We start from the raw sequence: 19,452 nt of genomic DNA, 5'->3' as shown, positions 1-19,452 counted from the left end.
CCTGACCTGTGAGCATGTCTGATGCCCCGAACAGGTGCCAGGTCCCCCATAAGCAGCTTCAGCATGGTAGACTTCCCGGCCCCATTCTCTCCAACCTTAAGAAACGTGAAAACGTCATACAGTGTGTGCCAGAAAAATAAATACTGTAAGTTCTCACTCATATATGGGCACTAAAAAATGTTTAGCATATAGAAGTAGAGAGTAGAGTTCTGGTTACTAGAGGCTGGGAAGGGTAAGCGGGGAGGAGGGGAGTTGAGAGAAGGGATCGGGAGAGGTTGGTTAACCAAAACAAAATTGTAGCTAGATAGGAGGAATGGAGGAATAAGTTAAAGGGTTCTACAGCACTGCAGGGATGCTACAGTTCACAATGACTGATTGTACATTTTTAAAAAGCTAGATGATTTTGAATGTTCCCAACATAAAGTGATAAATGTTTATGGTGAATATGCTAATTATCCTGATTCAAACATTACACATGTATGGAAATATCACTCTGTACCCCGTAAACATGTATAATTATGTATCAATAAAAAGAGCACTGCTGTGTGTAACACAGAAGGGAAGGAAATTAGAAGGGGTCTCAAGCAGTCCCCAGTCCCAATGACTCCTTCAACAACCAAAAAAATGCTTTTAAGGACTCTAGCCGGGCGCAGTGGCTCATGCCTGTAATCCCAGCACTTTGGGAGGCCTAGGCAAGCAAATCATTTGAGGTCAGGAGTTTGAGACCAGCCTCGCCAACATGGTCAAACGCTGTCTCTGCTAAAAATACAAAAAATAAGTTGGGCATGGTGGCGGGTGCCTGTAATCTCAGCTACTCATGAGGCTGAGGGAGAATTGTTTGAACCCAGGAGGCGGAAGTTGCAGTGAGCCAAGATCGTGCCATAGAAATCCAGCCTGGGCAACAGGGCGGGACTCTGTCTCAAAAAAAAAAAGAAAAGAAAAGAAAATACATGTACTAAGGGGATCAATACTTGAGTATTTGCTAAGTGCTGGGGGGGACTTACTTCTCCCAATACCATCCCAGGCAGATGCCAGCACCATCTTAAGGATTAGGAAGCTGCTTGGTAACCAAGCTAGGAAATGGTATAGTCAAGATCCGAAGTCTGACCCTGAAGCCCATGCTGTCTCCTCAATGTCTCAAGATTTAGAAAACTCAGAACTAAGATCAATAAGGTAAAGCACTACTTTAAGTATTTTTAAAACACTATATACCAGGCTCTTCCTCCCTGAAGACCAGCGCTGTGCAGCCAGAGGACAGGGCTAGTATAAGTCCTGCCAAGTCCTTAGCCCAGGTCCTCTCTCCTGTTCCATGGACCTCATCCCTTTACAGCTTGAGGATCTGGGCCAATCCACACCACACACTGTGACAGGAGACTCCCAGCTCACAGCACAGAGAAACAGCAGCCATACCACACAGATGCGAGACTCGAGATCAGCAGACACGGATAGGCGACTGAAGATGACGTGCTTCGGATCATAGTAGAAATCCACCTCATCTAGCTGCAGAATTGGTGGCGAGAACTTCTCAAACCCATCAGGGAATCTGCAGGAGGTAGGGGTGAGGATGTGGGGGCAGTTGGAAGCAAGCAATTCCCCACCAGCCCCACTGGCCCAGCACTTACTTCATTACGACCTCTGATTCCTTGTCCACAGGCTTCAGCTCAGGCCTGGGGGAAGAGATCAGGTAGACTAGATTTATGACTTAAAAAAACAACTTCCTATACAAGTAATATATGTTCAGAGAAAACTTAGAAAGGGCTTATACACCTACCACTCAGGTATCATTACTTTAGAGTACACTGTTCTCATTTACTGCATGCTAAAAAATAGAATTAGGCTTTTTGTGACTTTTTACCCCCAGTTACTATATTGTGATGTTTCCATGTTGCAAACATCTAAGCCTTATGATTTTAAGCTTCCTGCCAGCACTTATAGAAAGGGCACTTCAAGGTTAAACTCCCAGTGCACATTGTCATTGGTTATTAAGGAAATGCAAATCAAAACCACAATGAGCTATCACTTCACAGCCACTAGGATGGCTAAAACTAAAAAAACAAACAGTCAATAACAGTGTTGCCAAAGACGTGAAGAAATCGGAACTCTCATTCCTTGCTGGTAGGAATGTACAATGATGTTGCTGCTGTAGAAAACAGTTTGACAGTTCCTCAAAACATTAATGTGGAATTGCCATGTAACCCAGCAATTCTGAGCCTAGATATGCACCCAAGCAAGCTGAAAACATATGACCACACAAAAATTTGTACACCAGTGTCCACAGCAACATTACTCATAATTACCAAAATGGAAACAACCCAAATGTCCCCTAATGACTCAATAAACAAAATGTTGTATATTCACACAATAGATTATCCAGCCACGAAAAGAAATGAAGCTCTGGCCGGGCGCGGTGGCTCAAGCCTGTAATCCCAGCACTTTGGGAGGCCGAGACGGGCGGATCACGAGGTCAGGAGATCGAGACCATCCTGACTAACACGGTGAAACCCCGTCTCTACTAAAAAATACAAAAACTAGCCGGGCGAGGTGGCGGGTGCCTGTAGTCCCAGCTACTCGGGAGGCTGAGGCAGGAGAATGGCGTAAACCCGGGAGGCGGAGCTTGCAGTGAGCTGAGATCCGGCCACTGCACTCCAGTCTGGGCGACAGAGCGAGACTCCGCCTCAAAAAAAGAAAAAAAAAAAAAAAAAAAAAAAAAAAAAAAAAAAAAAAAAGAAAAGAAATGAAGCTCTGATGCACACTACAACATGGATGAGCCTCACACATGATGCCAGGTGAAAGACGCCAGGCACAAAGGTCACATACTGTACGATTCCATTTATATGAAACGCCCAGAATAAGCAGATACATAGAAGCAGAAACAGGAAGTAAATTAGTGGTTGCCACGTGCTAGTCAAGATTAGCCTTCCAAGAACAATGTGGAATACTCTGCCTCCCAGCAGAGGAGGAAGTCACAGGTGGCTTCTAGCGAAGGGGAGACCTGGAATGGTAGGGCAAGGGTGGCCTGCAAATAAGGAAGGAGACCAAGAGAACAGGAGTCAGGGCCCGGCCAAGGATGCTGTACTCACAGCTTCTCCAGCATCTTGAGTTTACTCTGCACTTGAGAGGCCCTGTTGGCATTGTAGCGAAACCGGTCAATGAAAACCTGCAGGTGGAAGAGTGCAGGCACTGGTCAAACTCCCCAACATCCCCCACTCTGGAACCCCTGGGATGGGACCCCTAGCCCTGCCAGGCCCCACACCTGGATGTGCTGGCGATACTGCTGCTGTGCCTCGTATTCACGCTGCTGGTTGAGCAGCCGCTCCTGCTTACTCTTGATGAAGGTCTCAAAGTCTCCCCGGTAACCATCTAGCCGCTGGCTGTGCAGGTGGATGATGTCCGTGGCGATGGCATTCAAGAAGTTGCGGTCGTGGGAGACGACTAGGATTGTGGAGGGCCATGTCTGAGGGGTCACAGGACAGCAGGCCCAGTTTGGGAGGGCAGTCAGTTCTCAGGCCCCCAGGTATCTTGGAGGCCGACCTTCCCCAACCCACTCCAGCAACCACAGGCACTCACCTGCAGGTAATTCTCCAGCCATAGTATGGCCCTGACATCCAGCATGTTTGTAGGTTCTGGAGAAGGAGGGGAGCACACACTTGGGATTGAAGGGCTGGAGAACTAGTAATGTGGATGCTACCACCCCCGTCCATCCTAAAGTCAGGGTACCCCATTTCAAACTCACCATCTAACAGCAGAAGATCTGGCCTATGAAAAAGAATACACCGCATGAGGTTTTCGGTCAGCAACTCATGCCACCTCTCAAGAGCTAAGACCAATCTTCCACAGGGATCCATACACTGGCCCAGAAGACTCACCTAGCAAATAGGGCCCGGGCCAGGGCCAGCCTCATCCTCCAGCCACCTGAGAACTCCCTAAAGAATGATGGAGCCACATTAGGGGTGGGTGTTCATCAGGGCAGGAAGCGGCTGAGACAACAGGGTTCAAAGCCAAGAATGGCAAGGGTCACTCACCGGGTGGGCTGCTGCTGCATTTTAGGGGTAAAGCCAAGCCCAGCGAGAATGACTGACGCCCTAGTAGAGAAGAAATTGAAAAACTCAGTTGGAACAGTCCACAGAAGGGAAAGGAAATCTGAAGGAAGGAGGGGGAGCTTTAAATACCTAGCAGGTGCCTTGTCAGCCTCAATCTCCTCCAGTTTGGCATAGATTTCTGCCAGCTCTGCAGCTTCAGAGCCCTCTGCCCTGGAGGGAGGAGAAACAGCAATTGGCCTAAGTGGGGGCAGTCCAGGAGGATGTCCTGCACCCTATACCATTGGAAAGAAGGCCATTGGCTACCTTGTGGCTGGAAGAGGAAGAGAATACAGGAAGGATTTGCACAGTGCTCATTACCTTGGGCACTATGGAAATGGGCACTGTGGAAAGAACAAGGGCTTCTCAGTCCCAGAGTGCCAAGTTCTAAGCTCTGCTGATTACTAGGATGGACATGCAAATTATGGATTGTTCCAGGATGGCAGGCACTCTGTGAGGGACAGCAGCTGCTGGTTGCTCCCTAGCCGGAAGCCCTCACCTGCCAGCAGCAATCTGGGCACTGAGCTCCCGCTCCCGCCGTAGCAAATCCTCTCGCACACTGTCACTCTCCAGCACACTCTGCAGGGCAGGAGTGTCATCTCCAGCAACCTCTTGCTCAACGTGCAGCAGGGAAATGTGGGCTGGAACCCGCAGACTCCGGGTGGCTAGCATCTTCAGTAACGTTGTCTTCCCCAACCCATTCCGCCCCACCAGCCCATAACGGCGGCCCCATGCCAGGTTCACATCTGCTCCAGCCAGCAATACTCTGCAGGAGTGGAGAAAGGAGACCAAAGATGCTCTAGAAATAGGTGCACAGCAAGTTTAATGACAAACCTCACATTGTTTGTAGCCCCGTTTCATCTCTCCAAATTCTCCTCTGATTAGAAAAAGAAAGCCAACCCCTGCCACCACTATCCCCTCACCTATCGCCAAAAGACACATCAAAATTCTCAATTCGCACATCATAGGATTTGTTCTTGCCAGATGATTCCAGCCGACTCTCTTTTCTGCTGCCTGCCTGGCTGGCTGATGCCTCTTCTAAGACTCTTTAAAGGGAGAAATGGACAGCTCTTAGTGCTCCCCACCACCTTCTGTCCAGGCAAAAACTGCTCCGCTCTCTTCTGAGCCATGCTTCCCCCACTCACAGAGGGTTGCTGGTCTTGAGCGTGTCCTTCTCTGAGCGCTTCTCCTGCTTTGCCTTAAGTCGAGCCTCGGCCTTCTCCAACTTCTTTGCATTCACTGTCTAAGGGTCCAAACACATTGACTTCACTCTAGGGTGTAGGCTCAGAAAGGAACCCCAAGAGAGAACATCTTGAGTAAACCCTCTTAACTTACCCATGATGAACAGACTCAAAGGCTCAGGGAAAGACATAGTCAGAAATCCCCCAAAAAGATACTCCAATTAGACAGTCAACTCCCAACCCCATCACAGACACAGTCCCCTCCCTTGCTTCCTCCTCCTCACCGAGGACTGTTCCCTCTTTAGCAGTCCTGGAAGTTTGGTTCCACAGTCTGTAAGCGATAAGAAAAGCAGTCACCTTCTCCCTGAGGGAAGGGAAACTAACACTTTGAGTGACTAATATGAACCAGGCACAGACACAGACGTTTTCTATAAAGCCTTATAATCCTGCAGATAGATGGCTATTATCTTCCCTGCACTAAAACAAAACAAAAACAAACAAAACAAACAAAAAACTCACATAAAAGGATAAAGAGGCATAGACGAGGCTGGGGAAGGTAACTCTTACAAGATCATGCAGCTGGTTAGTAAGTTGCAAAATTGGGGGTGAAAGCAAGTCTGCCCAGCTCCAGGCTCTTATGCTTCCTACCACACCCAAGAGCTGGGAGAACCCTCCAACCTCCTCCCCATCCCCATCATGGGGTCTTTTGCCTTCTGGGAAGACATCAACTAGCTCCTACAACCCTGTCCTGTGGAAAAGACGTAGGAGCCCTAAGCTGCAGGGAGCAGATGGTTGGGGGCGGAGAAAAGGACAGGAGGGCAGTTAGTTCAACCTCCCCTCACTCTCACCGTAGTTCTCTGTTATCTTTGACAACTGGATGGGAGAGTCCAGTAGCACCTGGCTATTTCCCTGGCTCTGTGGCTCAGCCCTATGTGGGTAGGGATAGAAAGCGCAGTTAGGAGTTGAGGGAAAAGCTCTATGGCCATCAGATCTTCTTCCCCCACCTCTTGTCTCCGGACCGTTCGCCGCCCTTTCGCCCCCATCAACCCGTACTCCCTGGCACATACAGGCGCAGAGTGTTGTACATGCGCTGGCACACGGCCCTGATGCCCGCGTCATCCTTGCTGTCCCCGGACACCTCTTGCAATAGTTCCCCCACAGCTTCCACCAGGTCATCCACAGACTCGAAGTCCGCGCTGCCGCTGTGCAAGACGCCTGAGCAGGGCGTGGTAGAACGAGGAAGGTATCGGGTAGGGTGGACACACAAGCAGCTTCAGTCCCCAGACAGAGGCCCCACTCCAGGCTCCAGACCCAACCGGCCCCCGGGACAAGAGGTCATGCAGAGGAGAGGCCTGGCAACAGTCCCAGGCACGACGCTCGCTTAGACTTTCCCCCAACCTCCACTTCGGTCTCCTCAGCCGGCCGATTCAGTTCTGCTTACCCGTCACGTAGTCGAAGACTTGTCCGTCAATTTCGGGGAACTCGCTCCGCAGGATTTCGGCGCAAGTCGCCATGTTCCAGTCAGGAGCCCGTCCGCGCAGTCGCTGTGAGACCCCGGCCTAGGCCCGCCCCCTGCCTTGCCCCCGAAAGCTCGCCCTTCCTTGCAAGGCGCATGCGTAGCGGTGACGCAAGAAAAGGAGCGGAGTGCGCGGAGCCCGGTGGGCGGGGCGAACGGGGCCTTGAGGAGAGGCGCCGAGTCTGCGCCGGAGCCGCTCTCTCTGCGCGTGCGCGACGCCTTTTCCGCTGAAAGATTAGCCACATATGCGGTTCTTGCTGCCTTCTGGGAGGTGGAGTTTTCGGAGCGAGGGGTGGGGTGGGAGCTCAAGGTTTATCAGGGCCGCGAGGCACCGGTGGTCTGGCGGATGGGAGCCTCCCAAGAGGCAAGCGGCTGATAAAGTATTTTGGCTTTGCCAGGTTTTATGCGCTCCCTCGAGGCGCGTCTGCTGCTGCTGCTGCTGCTGCGCACCCAGCCAGGTCCATTTTGGAGCCCGCCCAGAGCTTTGCTGACTCACCCCGGTCCCTCTCAGAAGCCCCCTGCTCAGTGCTTTGCTTTCGTGGGTCCCCACACCCTACGGGCTCCTCAGCCTGGTTGCCAGCGCCACCCGCCTCCCCGCCGCGACCTGCCTCTTCACACTTAATTCAGCCGACCTTTGTGAATGAAGCCAATTCAGTTCTTCCACCACCCCACGGCACGACCAAATCCACCGCCAAAGGGCAAGAAAACCAGGACAATGTGGCCTGTATAAATTATTCCTTACGTACACCCAAAGCAGACTTCTCCGCACTCAGTAAATGCTAGTAAAAGGCTATTTCCTTTCACTGATTCCCTCAGGAAGTTAGGAATTTCCTCCAAAATGACGCTACTGCTTTACATTTAAAACGTAAATATTCCTCCGATGGTTTTCTAAAAGTGGCACCGAAAATTACATTACCCATTCACCTCTTTGGATTAAACACTGCCATCATGAGGAATCAATCCGGATACTGAACCATTTTACAGGAAATATAGGTAAAGAGGAATATGTTAAGTGACTTCTTGGGGACAACAGGCAAATTCTGATGGGGGAAACTACAGAACTCTGGTTTCTTCGACAAAATTGCAAGACCTGAAGGGAAACATCAATTTTTAAAATTTGAGAAGCATTAACCAACCACAATGGACCTTGTCTGGAAAAATTTGGTAAGACACCTGGTTAGTGAACACAGATTGGATGTGATATTAAGGAACAGGTCACACACTGATCATAGTTGAAGTTGGGTGATGAGACATGGAGATGCATCATATTCTTTTTTTTGTTTTTTCATTTGAGACGGAGTTTCACTCTTGTTGCCCAGGCTGGAGTGCAATGGCGTGATCTTGGCTCACTGCAACCTCCACCTCCTGGGTACAAGCCATTCTCCTGCCTCAGCCTCCCGAACAGCTGGGATTACAGACATGCACCACCATGCCCAGCTAATTTTGTAATTTTAGTCGAGACGGGGTTTCTCCATGTTGGTCAGGCTGGTCTCGAATTCCTGACTTCAGGTGATCCACCCACCTCGGCCTCCCAAAGCGCTGGGGTTACAGTGTGAGCCACCGCACCCAGTCCATTGTATTATTCTGCTTGCAAATCTTTCCTCCTACCACCCACTCAGCAAGATTTGGGAAGCCTGGGTAAATGATGGAATTAAAAGGTCAATTTCTTAGGATGGCTATAAGACCAAATGTAAACTTCACTTAATCTATACTTAATCTAATTAGAAAATGTCTGCCTAAGAATTGGAGAAAGAGCTGGGTGCTGTGGTGGCGTGTGCTTGTAATCCCAGCTACTCCAGAGGCTGAGGCAGGTAAGATCTCTTGAGCCTAGGAGTCCGAGGACCAGGGGGAATAAAAAGGAGCTAGGGAAAGATCTACCCCCAGGGTACTGGGGCCCGCTGGGTCTGCTTGCCCTTGAGGCTTTCTTAGAGGAGCCAGGAAACCTGGGCCCAAAACCCACAAGGATAAGGGCTCGGATGGCCCAGGAGACACCTAACTGGGACAAGACAAGGAAAGAGCCTTTAGAGTATTCAGAACAGAAAACTGCGGAGAGAGCAACACCAGTTCAGTTCCCTCCCCACGTAGCTCCCACATCAACACTTAGCCAGCAACTCCACTCTACAGAGTTTATTGGGTTTATAACTGGACGAAGTCACACGTGTACAAAATGAAGCTCACACTATCCCAAAGCAGAGTAGGGACTGAGGGCTGGGGATCCGTTACTGGCCTTTGGGGGAGCTCTGAGGTGAGGGGTGCAACCAACCCTCCCACTCCAGAGGTGCGGCCACAGGCGTGGGAAGGAAAGGGAACCCACCTGGCTTTGGTCACAGAACTCAGAGCCTGGCACTAGGCCAGGACAGACAGGTGGAGGGGAGAGCAGGAGCCTCAGAACTTCCCTGTCCAGGGAGCCCAGGGGCTACTCCACCAGTCCCACTTGCAATGTGCTTGGCCCAGACCTAGACTCAGGGGCTGGTGCAAAGGGAAGGCAGCAAAGCAGGAGGGAGGAGACACTGATGTGTGGTGGGAGAGGGAGCGGCACCTGGACCTGTGGAAGAGGGTGGGTGGGGAGGTGGGCTAGCTGCCTAGTGGCAGCTAGCAGCGAGTTTCATATATGCCGCTGCGGCCAATGTAGCGCACCCATTTGATGACATCATGGTCGCTGTAGTTCAGCTTCGGTTCAAATACCTTCAAGTAGCGCACCTTGAGGCCAGAGGGCGCAAATGGCACCTGGGCAAGGACAGCTCATTAGAAATGTGGCCTTCCTCTTACAGCTGCTCTCCTCTGGGAATTCCCGTTGCCCTGCCCTACTTCATCTCTACTACAGGTGTTTGAATGGCTGGGGTCCTTAAAGAAGCTGGGGTGGTGAGGGACCCTCCAAGAGGTGACTGAAGAAGAAACCCCTGCCGGTGACGCCCGGAATCAGTTCCTTTCATCAGCAGGAGACAGCAACCAACGAACTGCTTTAGAATAATACTTATCCTGCTCAATATTATGGACTTAAAAATAAGGTGGAGAAAATTATGTCTAACATGCGCAAAGCAAAGTCAGCCCATTATCCTGTCTGTAAGTAAACTTTGTGTCTTACCTGGCATTTAAACAATCTAAGTTTTTCGAAAGAACTTGTGTTAGGACGGCCGGGCGCGGTGGCTCAAGCCTGTAATCCGCAGCACTAGCTTGGGAGCGGCGCGAGACGGGCGGATCACGAGTCAGGAGATCAAGACCATTCCTGGCTAACACGGTGAAACCCCGTCTCTACTAAAAAATATAAAAAAACTAGCCGGGCGAGGTGGCAGGCGCCTGTAGTCCCAGCTACTCGGGAGGCTGAGGCAGGAGAATGGCGTAAACCCGGGAGGCGGAGCTTGCAGTGAGCCCAGATCCGGCCACCGCACTCCAGCCTGGGTGACAGAGTGATACTCTGTCTCAAAAAAAAAAAAAAAAAAAAAAAGAACTGTGTTAGGACAAGCTAAGAGAAGTAAAAGATTTGCCTCACTATGAATAGTAACTTCTACTAAGAGGCTTGAAAGGGGAAGAATGGATCTATGAATTAAAGCCAGTTCTTCTTTCTAAAGGCCTGTTTCCTCACCTCTAAGGTGCAGCGGTTTATCGGAATGATCTCTAAGAGCTTTTCCAGCATACCCTGGCATGACTCTAGGCCCCTCCTCTGCCATACCTCAAAGTTCATGGAAATGGGGGGTCGAGCCCATTTCTTCTTGTCGTTGGTAGGCAGAAGCTCAATCTCTGCGCTGATCTGCGATTCCTTCATGCCTGCCATGCGCTTGATCCTAGGAACACAGGGACAACGGGCAGCCCATTGTAGCTTGGAGGAGTTTCAAGGGCAGTTGCCCATTTTAAGAAAGGAGCACGCCCAGGAGCTTGCAGGAGGTGCCAGAACAAGGAGAAGTGATCAGGACCCTGCTAACCACTTGCTATGGAAGCTTGGGTCTACTTCTTTAGGACAACAGGATGCAGTTTCTGCCTAGACACTTGGGCATGCTATCTTTGCTTTGTCTGCTTCACAGATACGTTACAAAGGCAAGCAGGGAAATGCCAAAGCATCTTAAAAAATAAGCACGTGCATGAACCCAAATGCAGGCGTGTACATACTCACATGGAGGTATAAAGGCTGACAGTACAAGCAGAGGCTCCTAGAAAAGCAAACAGGCACACTCCCCCACCCCTCATTCAGGAGGATCAAAGGTGAAAACGAGGGTACACTGGGATCTTGAACCTGCTGTGGCCTAATGAAGGAAAGACTCACTTCCACACGATGGCATTCTCGCTGGCCTTGTACTTGGCCTTCCCCTTCATGCAGATCACCTGCACCCCACTTGTGTTCAGTGGGGTTGGGATCCTCACCTAGAAGTGACACACCTGTCAGGGAGCTCTGTCAAGCTGTGACATCAGCTGCCTTTATTCCTAGGGACAAGTTCTTCCTCCTCCCCGAGCCCCTTGTCCTCACCTCAATCTTCTGAGCCAGCAGTGAGGGTTTAAAGTTGGACTTGATGACCACCTTGACCTCCAGTTTGGTGCGTCCCACTTCTCGCACTAGCGGGATCACCCGGAAGGGAAGGATGATGTCCTTGGTTGTGCGATACCTTATGGGATGGGAAGCAAGGTTACCAAAGAGCTGACCCACTTCCTCTCCCCAATCTGCCAGCAGCACTGGCTGCCTCCTCACACCCCAATGTACCTCATAAGCTCAAACTCTCCATCTGGCGGGATAAAGCTGATGCTGCGTTCAGAGTCAAACTTGCTGAGTCGTACACACTGGTGGAAGGTGCAGTCATCAATGGCAATTGATTGCTTCCCACTGCAAGCAGGGGCACAAGAGGAGGTCTCATTGGTACAGGAGAATGACAGGTGTCATGCTAGGAGACCACTCCACCCCAGGCTGGCACCAGAGACTATGAAAAGCTGCTAGAATGCAGCTTTCTGACTCGGAGGTCTGCCCCAGAGCTTGGGATGAGAGGAAAACCTTGTAAACTCATCTCTTGGGTGACCTGCTGCTCGGGACCTGGGTGTTTCAGGCACACTGGGCAGAGGAGGCTGTCAGTATGTACAGAAGAGGCCTTGGTCCTAGGGACCACACAAAGGGGCTTGCTCTGAGGACAATCCCCTCATCTCTCTTAGCACTAATGTCAAGAGCGAACAGCCAGGCTTACCGTCAGGAACAGAGTTTGCAATTACAGTGGGAATGAAATCCAGAAGAAACTTGTGGTTCACTAGACCCCACTGAGCCCTCCAAGGGACACCCTTTCCCACCAGCTCTCCTGCCTCAGGCACCTCTTGCTTGTTTCATCAGCTGTGCCTTTGCCCTGCTTTTCAATAACAATCTTGTCATTCATCCCAAACTTGCATTCAGGCATGCCACTCAGGTAGCTCTTCATCACCACCCGGCCCGACACATGGGCACTCAGCACCTGCCCTGGTGATGGAACAGATAAATGGGGAGCAACAGAGTCAGGCAGGCAGGCCCAGGATCCTGCCCTGGGCCCCCTCCAGCTTTGTCGTGAGAGGGACCTTACCTTGTGGGGACATGAGCAGGTTCACACTCTCCAGCACATCCAAGAAGAGCTCATTCCGGCGATACTTGATACCCTCTCGCCGCCAGCCAATCTGCCCAGTCACCTGGCTGGTGATCTGTGACTGCTCTTCTTTTGTCTACATGGGAGCAGAAACAAACAGCAAGGGCCTCACTCCCCTCTCCCTTTAATCATCCTGTCTCTATCCCCACTCCACCCTCGTTCCCCATCCCTTCTAGTCCCCACCTGTAATCCATTTTCCCCTATAAGCCCCAAAGGGCAGGGCCTGGAGAAACAAAGCAAAGCAGCAAGGGCAGAAGCTAAGGGAAGGGCTTACCTGATGCTGGAGGCCGCAGGGCCAACGAGGTGCCCACATGAAGCAGCAAGGGAGGCAGAAAAGGAGGAGAAAGCTATGAGGTTTGGATCCTATAGGAGAGGGCCCAAGCTCTCTCTTCCTGAGGAACACCAGGCCTCAAGACCAGGCCTCCTCCCCCAGCCCTCAGTGCAAAAGGAAACTGATTGAGCTGTATTCCTGGTAACAGAGATGCTGAATTGGCTGCTCCTGCAGTGGGAGGACCACATAGAGCAAAATAGGCCTGCAATCATGGCAGGAGGCTCAGGCCAGCACTTCCTGTTATGGGAGGGCTTATGAGTCAGCTCAGACAAGGCTCAGGGGCCAGCTGAGATGAAGGGAGATTGGCCTGCACCCTGACTATAGTCTGCACAATTCAAGTACCTGACTCTTGATGCCCTGCTGCGTGATGAAGGTTTTCAGCGCGCCTGTCTCGGAATTCTGTGGATAGCCAAAGTCTAGAATCTCTGAAAAAGAAGGGAACCATCAGCCCCTGAACAAACCTCCTCATTCCAGTCCCTACTTGGACCTACACATGTCTGACTGGCACAACTCCCAAACACCATGTGGGATCATCTGCAACAAAGTCTTCTAGCTTTGTAGCATTTATTCTGTGATTTCTGCTTTATAGGAAAACAATTCAAATGTTTTGAGTTTTTCAAATAGAGAAATCAAGGCCAGGCGCAGTGGCTTATGCCTGTAATCCCAACACTTTGGGAGGCCAAGGTGGGAGAATCACTTGAGCCCAGGAGTTCAAGACCAGCCTGGGCAACATAGCGAGACCCAGCTCTACAAAAAATAGTAAAAATGAGCCAAGCATGGTGGCATGTGCCTGTGGTCCCAGCTACTCAGGAGGCTAAGGCTGGAGGATTGCTTGAGCCTGGGAGGTCAAGGCTTCAGTGAGCTGCGATTACACCACTGCACTCAGCATAGGCGACAACAGTAAGACCCTGTCTCAAAAAAAAAAAAAAAAAAGAAAGAAATCAATAGAAGAGTCACATGGCCAGTGGGTGGCCAGTCAAGAAGCTCTGAGCTGTTTTCTCCAGAAAATAGACAATGGGAAGGTGGAAGGATTCACCTTCTCTTAGATCACACTCTACAGAGAAACAGAGATAACAGTGCACCCCCAGGGGCTTGTAGTATCTCACTCTCCCCCAGGCTCTGAAGCAGCTGCTGAAATGGAAAACTGGGTGGACAGTCAGTGAAGTAAGGTCCAAGCCACAAAGAAAAGAGGATGAATACAGGAGGCTCAGCACCAAACCTGAGTCAGGTTCCTAGCCCCTTGGAAGACCAAAACTTCCCCTCCCCACCTGCTGGCCTATTTCTGTGTTCTATTTCAGACCAGCCTTTAGGTTTGGATGTGAACTGGCCTTCTGAGGGGCACAGAGATCCTAGCCCAAGAGACCAGATACTCAGGAAAGAAAGTTCAGAGTGTACCAGAGCCTCGGACCTACACCCACTTTCAGGCCAGGCCCAGCCTGGTTCTTTCCCACCCTAGGCTCCCTGCCCTGCCAGCCCACCAGCCTCACCATCCAGCAGCTCATATATGAGTACAAAATTGTTCTTGATGTTTTCCTCGCTGATCTTGCCAAAGTAGGCAGCCATCACGTCACACATCTTATAGAGGAATTCGAAGACCATGGCAGCGTTGACATTCTGCTTGGTGACTGCTGCCAGCCAAATGTTGGACCGCTTAACGTGGAAGAAGCTGGTGCGAGCAATGTTGGTGACGGGGCTGCGCACCTGCTGCCGGGCATGGATAACATTGACCCGAAAGGCATCCACTGCGTTCCTCCTGAGGGAAAAGGGTGCATAGGGCCTGCTCAGCACCCAGGCAAACCTTACCCCACAAGGATCAACCACAGCTGCTAATAGCTCCACCCACCTTTCTGCAGAAGTCTGACACACAATCTAAAGAAAGCCAATGCCTAAATCACTGGGGTGGTTCCCTTCTTATGACTCCCTGTGGAGGCATGGGAAGAGTGCCTGAGCTGGGCTAGTGTCTAAAGGCCACAAGAAATAGGGAAGTCAACTATTAAGGCCGATGTAACCTTAATAAAGTGAGGTTCATCAGGTTTAGAGACAGATATTCTTGACTCCCAGGGCTGGCCCTAATTTCCCAGCTTTATCTAGCTTCCCTGTAAGCTCCCAGGTCCAAGACAGAAAGAGACACTGCTTCTCCAGTCCTCCCGCTAGTGATCCCACCAGTGGGGAGGGCCGACTCCTCCAGATGTTAGACAAAGCCAACATGGCTTCAGAAGTCACAAAGGAGGAAGTACCAAGGGGCCATGGAACTGTGCTACCCATTCTTGCCCAGGATCCAACTCCAGAGCAAGTTCAGGGAATGAAAAAGGATGCAGGAAAACAATGATGGGGGCAGGGCCCCCACCCACCTGTACCTGGGCAGCAGCTTGAGAGGCCGCTTACCTATTGCTACGGCAGTCAATGAGATGGGATGAGAGAAATGACGCCAGCAAGAAGAGGAGAGTGACAGCAACGAGAGAGAGGGTTAGACACACAACACACCAGGAGGGCAGCACACACCGTGAGGTGGAAGCAGACAAGACAGGCAAGGCGGCGTGTGACCTGGCCTTGGCTTGCCTAGTCCATCCAACGCAGGAGGGGAGCCGGGAGTGGGGGGTGTAGCCAGCCAGGTTCAGGCAGGCCAGGCCTTGTCACAGCTGCAGCTCTAGCTCATGCCACACCACCAGCCAATGGACAAACACCCGCAAGGGCCAGGCCAGCCCATCAGCCAGGGAGCCAAATGAGGAGCACTGCCACAGGCCCATTCTGTGACTTTATCTCAAGCTCTCTGAGGAAGAAAAACAGGCAGCAGGAACCAGAGGAGCCTAATCTCATTAGCGCCGCGGAGGCTAGGATAGGTCCAGGGTGTGCAAGGGGGCGCAGAATGAGAAGGCAGGCTGTGGCTCTGTGTGAAGGCCCAGGATATGGAGCCGCTCTGGGTCTACTCTGATAAATCAGAGAGGGTAGCATGGCCTCCCTGCCCTTTCTCAGTGACCCAGAGAGTGCCTCACGCTCCCTCCCAGCCTCTCCCCCAGGAATGGCCCAGAGGAACTGAAGACAGCTGAGTCAGCAGCCTGACTCCTGAGAAAGGGAGCAGGAGAGGATTGGGTAGCCTGGAGAGGCTTTCAATAGAATCCTGTGAAGGCGCTTGATATGGGAAGGGCTTCTCAGAGCAAGGCTTAGATGGATTAGTCTCTCCAGCCTGGCCACTAACCCCACCCACTAGAGATATTTCTCCTTCTCCTCAGAAGAAATTCACCAGCCTGGGCAAAGGCACTCATCTCCAGCAACCAGGCCTGAATAGAGAAACAGGATGCAGGAAGGGCAGACGTTCCTAAAGCTGTGGGACCATGCCATTCCACAGGTCCCACCTAGGGGCCAGCAGGCTGGTTGCCGGGCGAATACCACCAGACCTAATGGGAGCCAGGCTACACTAGCTGAGCTTCCAGGGTGCAGCCAGGGGTCAGGGTGGCCCAAGTCAAGCCTCTGGTGGGAACAGACCTAATCCTGCATGCTGGGGCTGGGGGGCTGGAGTGGTGGGGCACAGCTGGCTCCGCCAGAGGACTCACCCGATGTCATCTCGGTAGACTCGGGAGATGAGCACCTCCCCTTTGTGATTATAGATGAATAAGCCTCCAATCATGGCGGCAGATCAGTCTCCGCGGCCCATTGCTCTGAGAACAGACCTAGGATAGGCGGGGGCGGGGTAAAAGAAGACCTCAGAATCCCTGCCAACATCCCCTGTGGAGCTGTGCGGATCACTGGAGCTTTTTTCCTGATTCAACCCTTTAGCAAGTGACCCTGCAGCCCTCCCAGACATGCCCCTCCCCTCAGCTAGGCTCCAGTTCCTGTTTATTCCACACTGGATGGGAGAAAGAAACTGAGAGAGATTAGGCTCAGGACTCTAAGGCCATTTTGACCCTCCCTTTCCTGGGGCTGAGCATCAGCAACCCCGCCCCCTCTCCCCAGCACTGAGCTCAGGAATGATCCTTTTCGGCCCCCTCCTGTGCAGACTCTCAGGCTCCCGCCAGTGAGTCACTAAGGCCTGCCGGCCTGCCGGCCTGCCAGCCTGCCTGCGGCTGCAGGAATGGCGGTAGGAATTACTCCAGTTGGTTCAGGCCTGGGGCCCCCAGGCATAACCTTTAGAGCATCCAGTCTCTCGGGCTCCACTACCCTTCAGAGAAGGTCGCAGGGCCTGAACTTCCGGCACTCTAATTCACAGAATTCAAACATTCCAAGAAAGGGTGTGAGGAGAAGAGAACGGAGCCCTTAGGCCCTAATGTGGACCCGGGAGTGTGGCTTAACCTCTTCCAGGCAGTGGAATAAGAAGGCAAAGGGCAAAGGAGGAAGGTCCTAGTGCTGGCAGACTACACTTTCATCACCTAAGCTGCTTACTACAGTTATTTCTGACTACCACCCCCCTTTCAAAAAGCTCTGGAATGCAATAAAAGTAAGGACTGGGGGGTGGGGGTAGTGCAGGCTCATAAAATTAAGAAATCCTTCCATCTGAAATCGTGATGCCAGGCCCATCAAGTAACTCATTTCTGGCCTGGGTGCCTATAAACAAGAGGAAGGGATTTCAGGATGCCTGAATTATCCAAATTATTTGGGTCAAATTAATTTAGACTGCTTGAGAAAAGGCATTAATTTGCTTTTAGATTTCCTGGATTAGCCCTGGTATTAATTTCACAGGGAGTACTTTAGAAGACTTTTCTAAACTGGAAAATAAAGCCTTTTCCTGTGGCTGTCAAGGTCTTCCAGAGGGGTGAGTGGCCCCTCAAGGTGGTGAACTCATCCCATTCCTCAGTCCCAAACAGGCTGGTAGAGGAGATGCAAAATGGAGGTAGAGCCTGGGGCAAAGAACCAAGTCCACAGGTATCGAGTGGTAGGTAGGGAAGGGCACCCGAGAACCAGAGGTGGGGCCTTGCGCAGGAATGGAACATTTAGTTAAGGGGAAAGACCGGCAGTGACAGCCAGGCAGCGTCCCCAGGTGAGCCCACAGCAGCAAACTGGGCTGGTGGAGTGCACCTAAAGGTAAGGGTTTCCAGTATGGAAAAGGTCAAGGTTTTAAGAAGGAAAAACCAGCAGGGGGAAATTGACGGTAGTAAATAAGGGAAAGCTGGGGAGACAGAGCCTGCTTGGGGTTCAGGTGCAGAGTAATGAGGGGGTGGTGGGCTTTTCGCCTTGGGGAGATATCGTGGGAAAAGATGGTGCCATGGGTCGCGGGGGCTGTCACAGGTCTAAGGAAGAAAAGCCGTGGGATGTCACTGAACTGAGAGGAGGGGGCGCCGCATGGTGTGAGATCTGTCACGGTGCAAGGAGGCGGAACAAGGGGGTGTCACTGTCCTACGAGACGGGGAAATTGTCCTTGCGCGGAGGGGTAGGGGGTTGGCACTATCCTAGGGAGGGGGCGCTGCGCAGCTTTCCTGCTCTGGGAGAATTTCAGGCGGTATCCCTCTCATGGGAGGCGCCAGGCGGGTCAGGTGGAGGGCACCGCTCCCCGCCAGCCCTGCAACCTCGCCCCGGGCGCCCCCGCCCCACCGTCAGCTAGCTCCCGGGTCTGAAGGCTGAAGCCACTCCCGGGTGTGGGCAGCTTTCCGCCAGCTCAGCGCAGGGCAGGACAAAACTGGGCGGCGAAGCAGACGACCCGCGGCGTCCTCCCCCACGCCATAAGGCCAGATCCCCGGCTCACCTGGTGTCCCGAGCGCCCTTCTCTGCCGGCCCGGCCACTCTCCGGATCCCAAGATGTCCGCCCTCCCCCTGCTCGTCTGCCCGCTGCCTCGGCTTTCACCGCAGTGCCGCGGCCCCGCCCCGGTCCCGGCTGCGCGTGCGCGCCCGCCTCTTGCGCCGACTACAAATCCCGTCAGGCCTCGCGGCCTCCTTGCTTGCAATTTGAAGCTCTCTAGGTTTAGCAAAACTACAACTACCGACTGCTTTCGAGAAACCGTCCCCGCCTCAGGAAGGGGTAGGCGTGGCCTTAGCCGGCCCTACCAGAAATACACATTCCAGCATACACCGCTCTACCCGCCTCATTTTTTTTTTCTTTTCACTGAGCGCTCTGGGAATTGTAGTCCCAGCACTTCCTCCTGTTCCTATTTATGTTTTGGAGAGTTTTGGAATATTAATGCCATTTGTAGAAGCACATCTGTTAAGCCTGGGATTGCTGTAGGCCTTTTCTGGTCTCCAGAGTCCCAGGACTGGCTGTCCTCATTTTGCACACAAATAAATACAACTTGGCAGAAGTGTTTGTACTGAATTTACTGCTTTCTAACACTACCTCTGATTCTCCCAAGCTTTTCTCATGTATTCCGGACATGAGCTTTTTCCAAGGGATCAAGACCCAAGGAGAGGAGCGGGGAGGAAAGAGGAGACTACTTGGGAAGAAACTAAACCTTTTCACAAATATGTCCATGACTGTACACTCTTCCTCGAGGTCAGCTACAGCTTTTCATGAACAAGCCGATGTTCTCCTTAGCTATACCTATGCGATTGTGCATGCCTTCTAGTGACAGGCATATATGTTGCTTAGAAGACGTTCGAAGAGTTGAATTTAGTTTGACATGGGATTTGAAATCCCTTCTTTGATAAACAGAATCTTTACATCCAAGCTGAGGAGACAGAGCCAACCCTCAAACATGAAAGAACTGCTTGGTTCTTGCAGAGATAAACTGCTGCCTTCCTTGGGCAGGACTGTGCCTGTCATGGGAGGAAGGAAGGGCGAGAAAGGGCAGATCTGGTTGCAAATGTTACAGTCCTTCCCAGCCTCTGGCCAGAAGCCACG

General features: G+C 51.8%; 2 protein-coding genes across 4 annotated transcripts in view; both read right to left on the bottom strand.

Annotated features, from left to right (window-relative positions):
• The window catches only part of ABCF3 (ATP binding cassette subfamily F member 3), an 8,474-nt gene extending 1,569 nt beyond the window's left edge, over window positions 1-6,905 (bottom strand). Inside the window, exons 1-17 of one of the 2 annotated variants that reach the window (XM_017865982.1) lie at window positions 6,699-6,905; window positions 6,325-6,472; window positions 6,106-6,185; window positions 5,542-5,588; window positions 5,222-5,319; window positions 5,000-5,122; window positions 4,576-4,842; window positions 4,170-4,250; window positions 4,023-4,082; window positions 3,867-3,923; window positions 3,734-3,756; window positions 3,568-3,623; window positions 3,254-3,454; window positions 3,081-3,157; window positions 1,623-1,667; window positions 1,411-1,543; window positions 7-95 (exon numbers count right to left, since the gene is read on the bottom strand). In XM_017865982.1, coding sequence (XP_017721471.1) covers window positions 7-95; window positions 1,411-1,543; window positions 1,623-1,667; window positions 3,081-3,157; window positions 3,254-3,454; window positions 3,568-3,623; window positions 3,734-3,756; window positions 3,867-3,923; window positions 4,023-4,082; window positions 4,170-4,250; window positions 4,576-4,842; window positions 5,000-5,122; window positions 5,222-5,319; window positions 5,542-5,588; window positions 6,106-6,185; window positions 6,325-6,472; window positions 6,699-6,771 — 1,658 coding nt within the window. In that variant the 5' untranslated portion in view covers window positions 6,772-6,905. Of the gene's footprint in view, window positions 1-6; window positions 96-1,410; window positions 1,544-1,622; window positions 1,668-3,080; window positions 3,158-3,253; window positions 3,455-3,567; window positions 3,624-3,733; window positions 3,757-3,866; window positions 3,924-4,022; window positions 4,083-4,169; window positions 4,251-4,575; window positions 4,843-4,999; window positions 5,123-5,221; window positions 5,320-5,541; window positions 5,589-6,105; window positions 6,473-6,698 lie in introns of both variants that reach the window. The other variant, XM_017865977.1, reaches the window with a different exon arrangement.
• A 1,980-nt stretch (window positions 6,906-8,885) lies between these two features.
• AP2M1 (adaptor related protein complex 2 subunit mu 1) lies at window positions 8,886-18,629 on the bottom strand. Of its 2 annotated transcripts, XM_017865963.1 has the most exons (12): window positions 18,364-18,629; window positions 16,241-16,357; window positions 14,177-14,442; window positions 13,032-13,114; window positions 12,633-12,638; window positions 12,299-12,434; window positions 12,057-12,198; window positions 11,464-11,583; window positions 11,233-11,368; window positions 11,032-11,129; window positions 10,444-10,555; window positions 8,886-9,500 (listed from the first exon to the last, which is right to left on the bottom strand). In XM_017865963.1, exons 2-12 carry the CDS (start codon window positions 16,312-16,314, stop codon window positions 9,366-9,368), a joined length of 1,308 nt encoding a protein of 435 aa, XP_017721452.1. In that variant the 5' UTR covers window positions 16,315-16,357; window positions 18,364-18,629; the 3' UTR covers window positions 8,886-9,365. The 2 variants fall into 2 exon arrangements, with proteins under 2 accessions (XP_017721452.1, XP_017721460.1); XM_017865971.1 differs by lacking the exon at window positions 12,633-12,638 and having other exon boundaries at window positions 18,364-18,477.
• Between the last annotated feature and the right edge of the window lie 823 nt (window positions 18,630-19,452).

Source organism: Rhinopithecus bieti, unplaced genomic scaffold (genome assembly GCF_001698545.2).
Source record: "Rhinopithecus bieti isolate Rb0 unplaced genomic scaffold, ASM169854v2 scaffold_2432, whole genome shotgun sequence".
Classification (NCBI taxonomy): Eukaryota; Metazoa; Chordata; class Mammalia; order Primates; family Cercopithecidae; genus Rhinopithecus; species Rhinopithecus bieti.
Note: the sequence above shows the minus strand (reverse complement) of the source record. Positions and strands in the feature narration are given on the sequence as shown.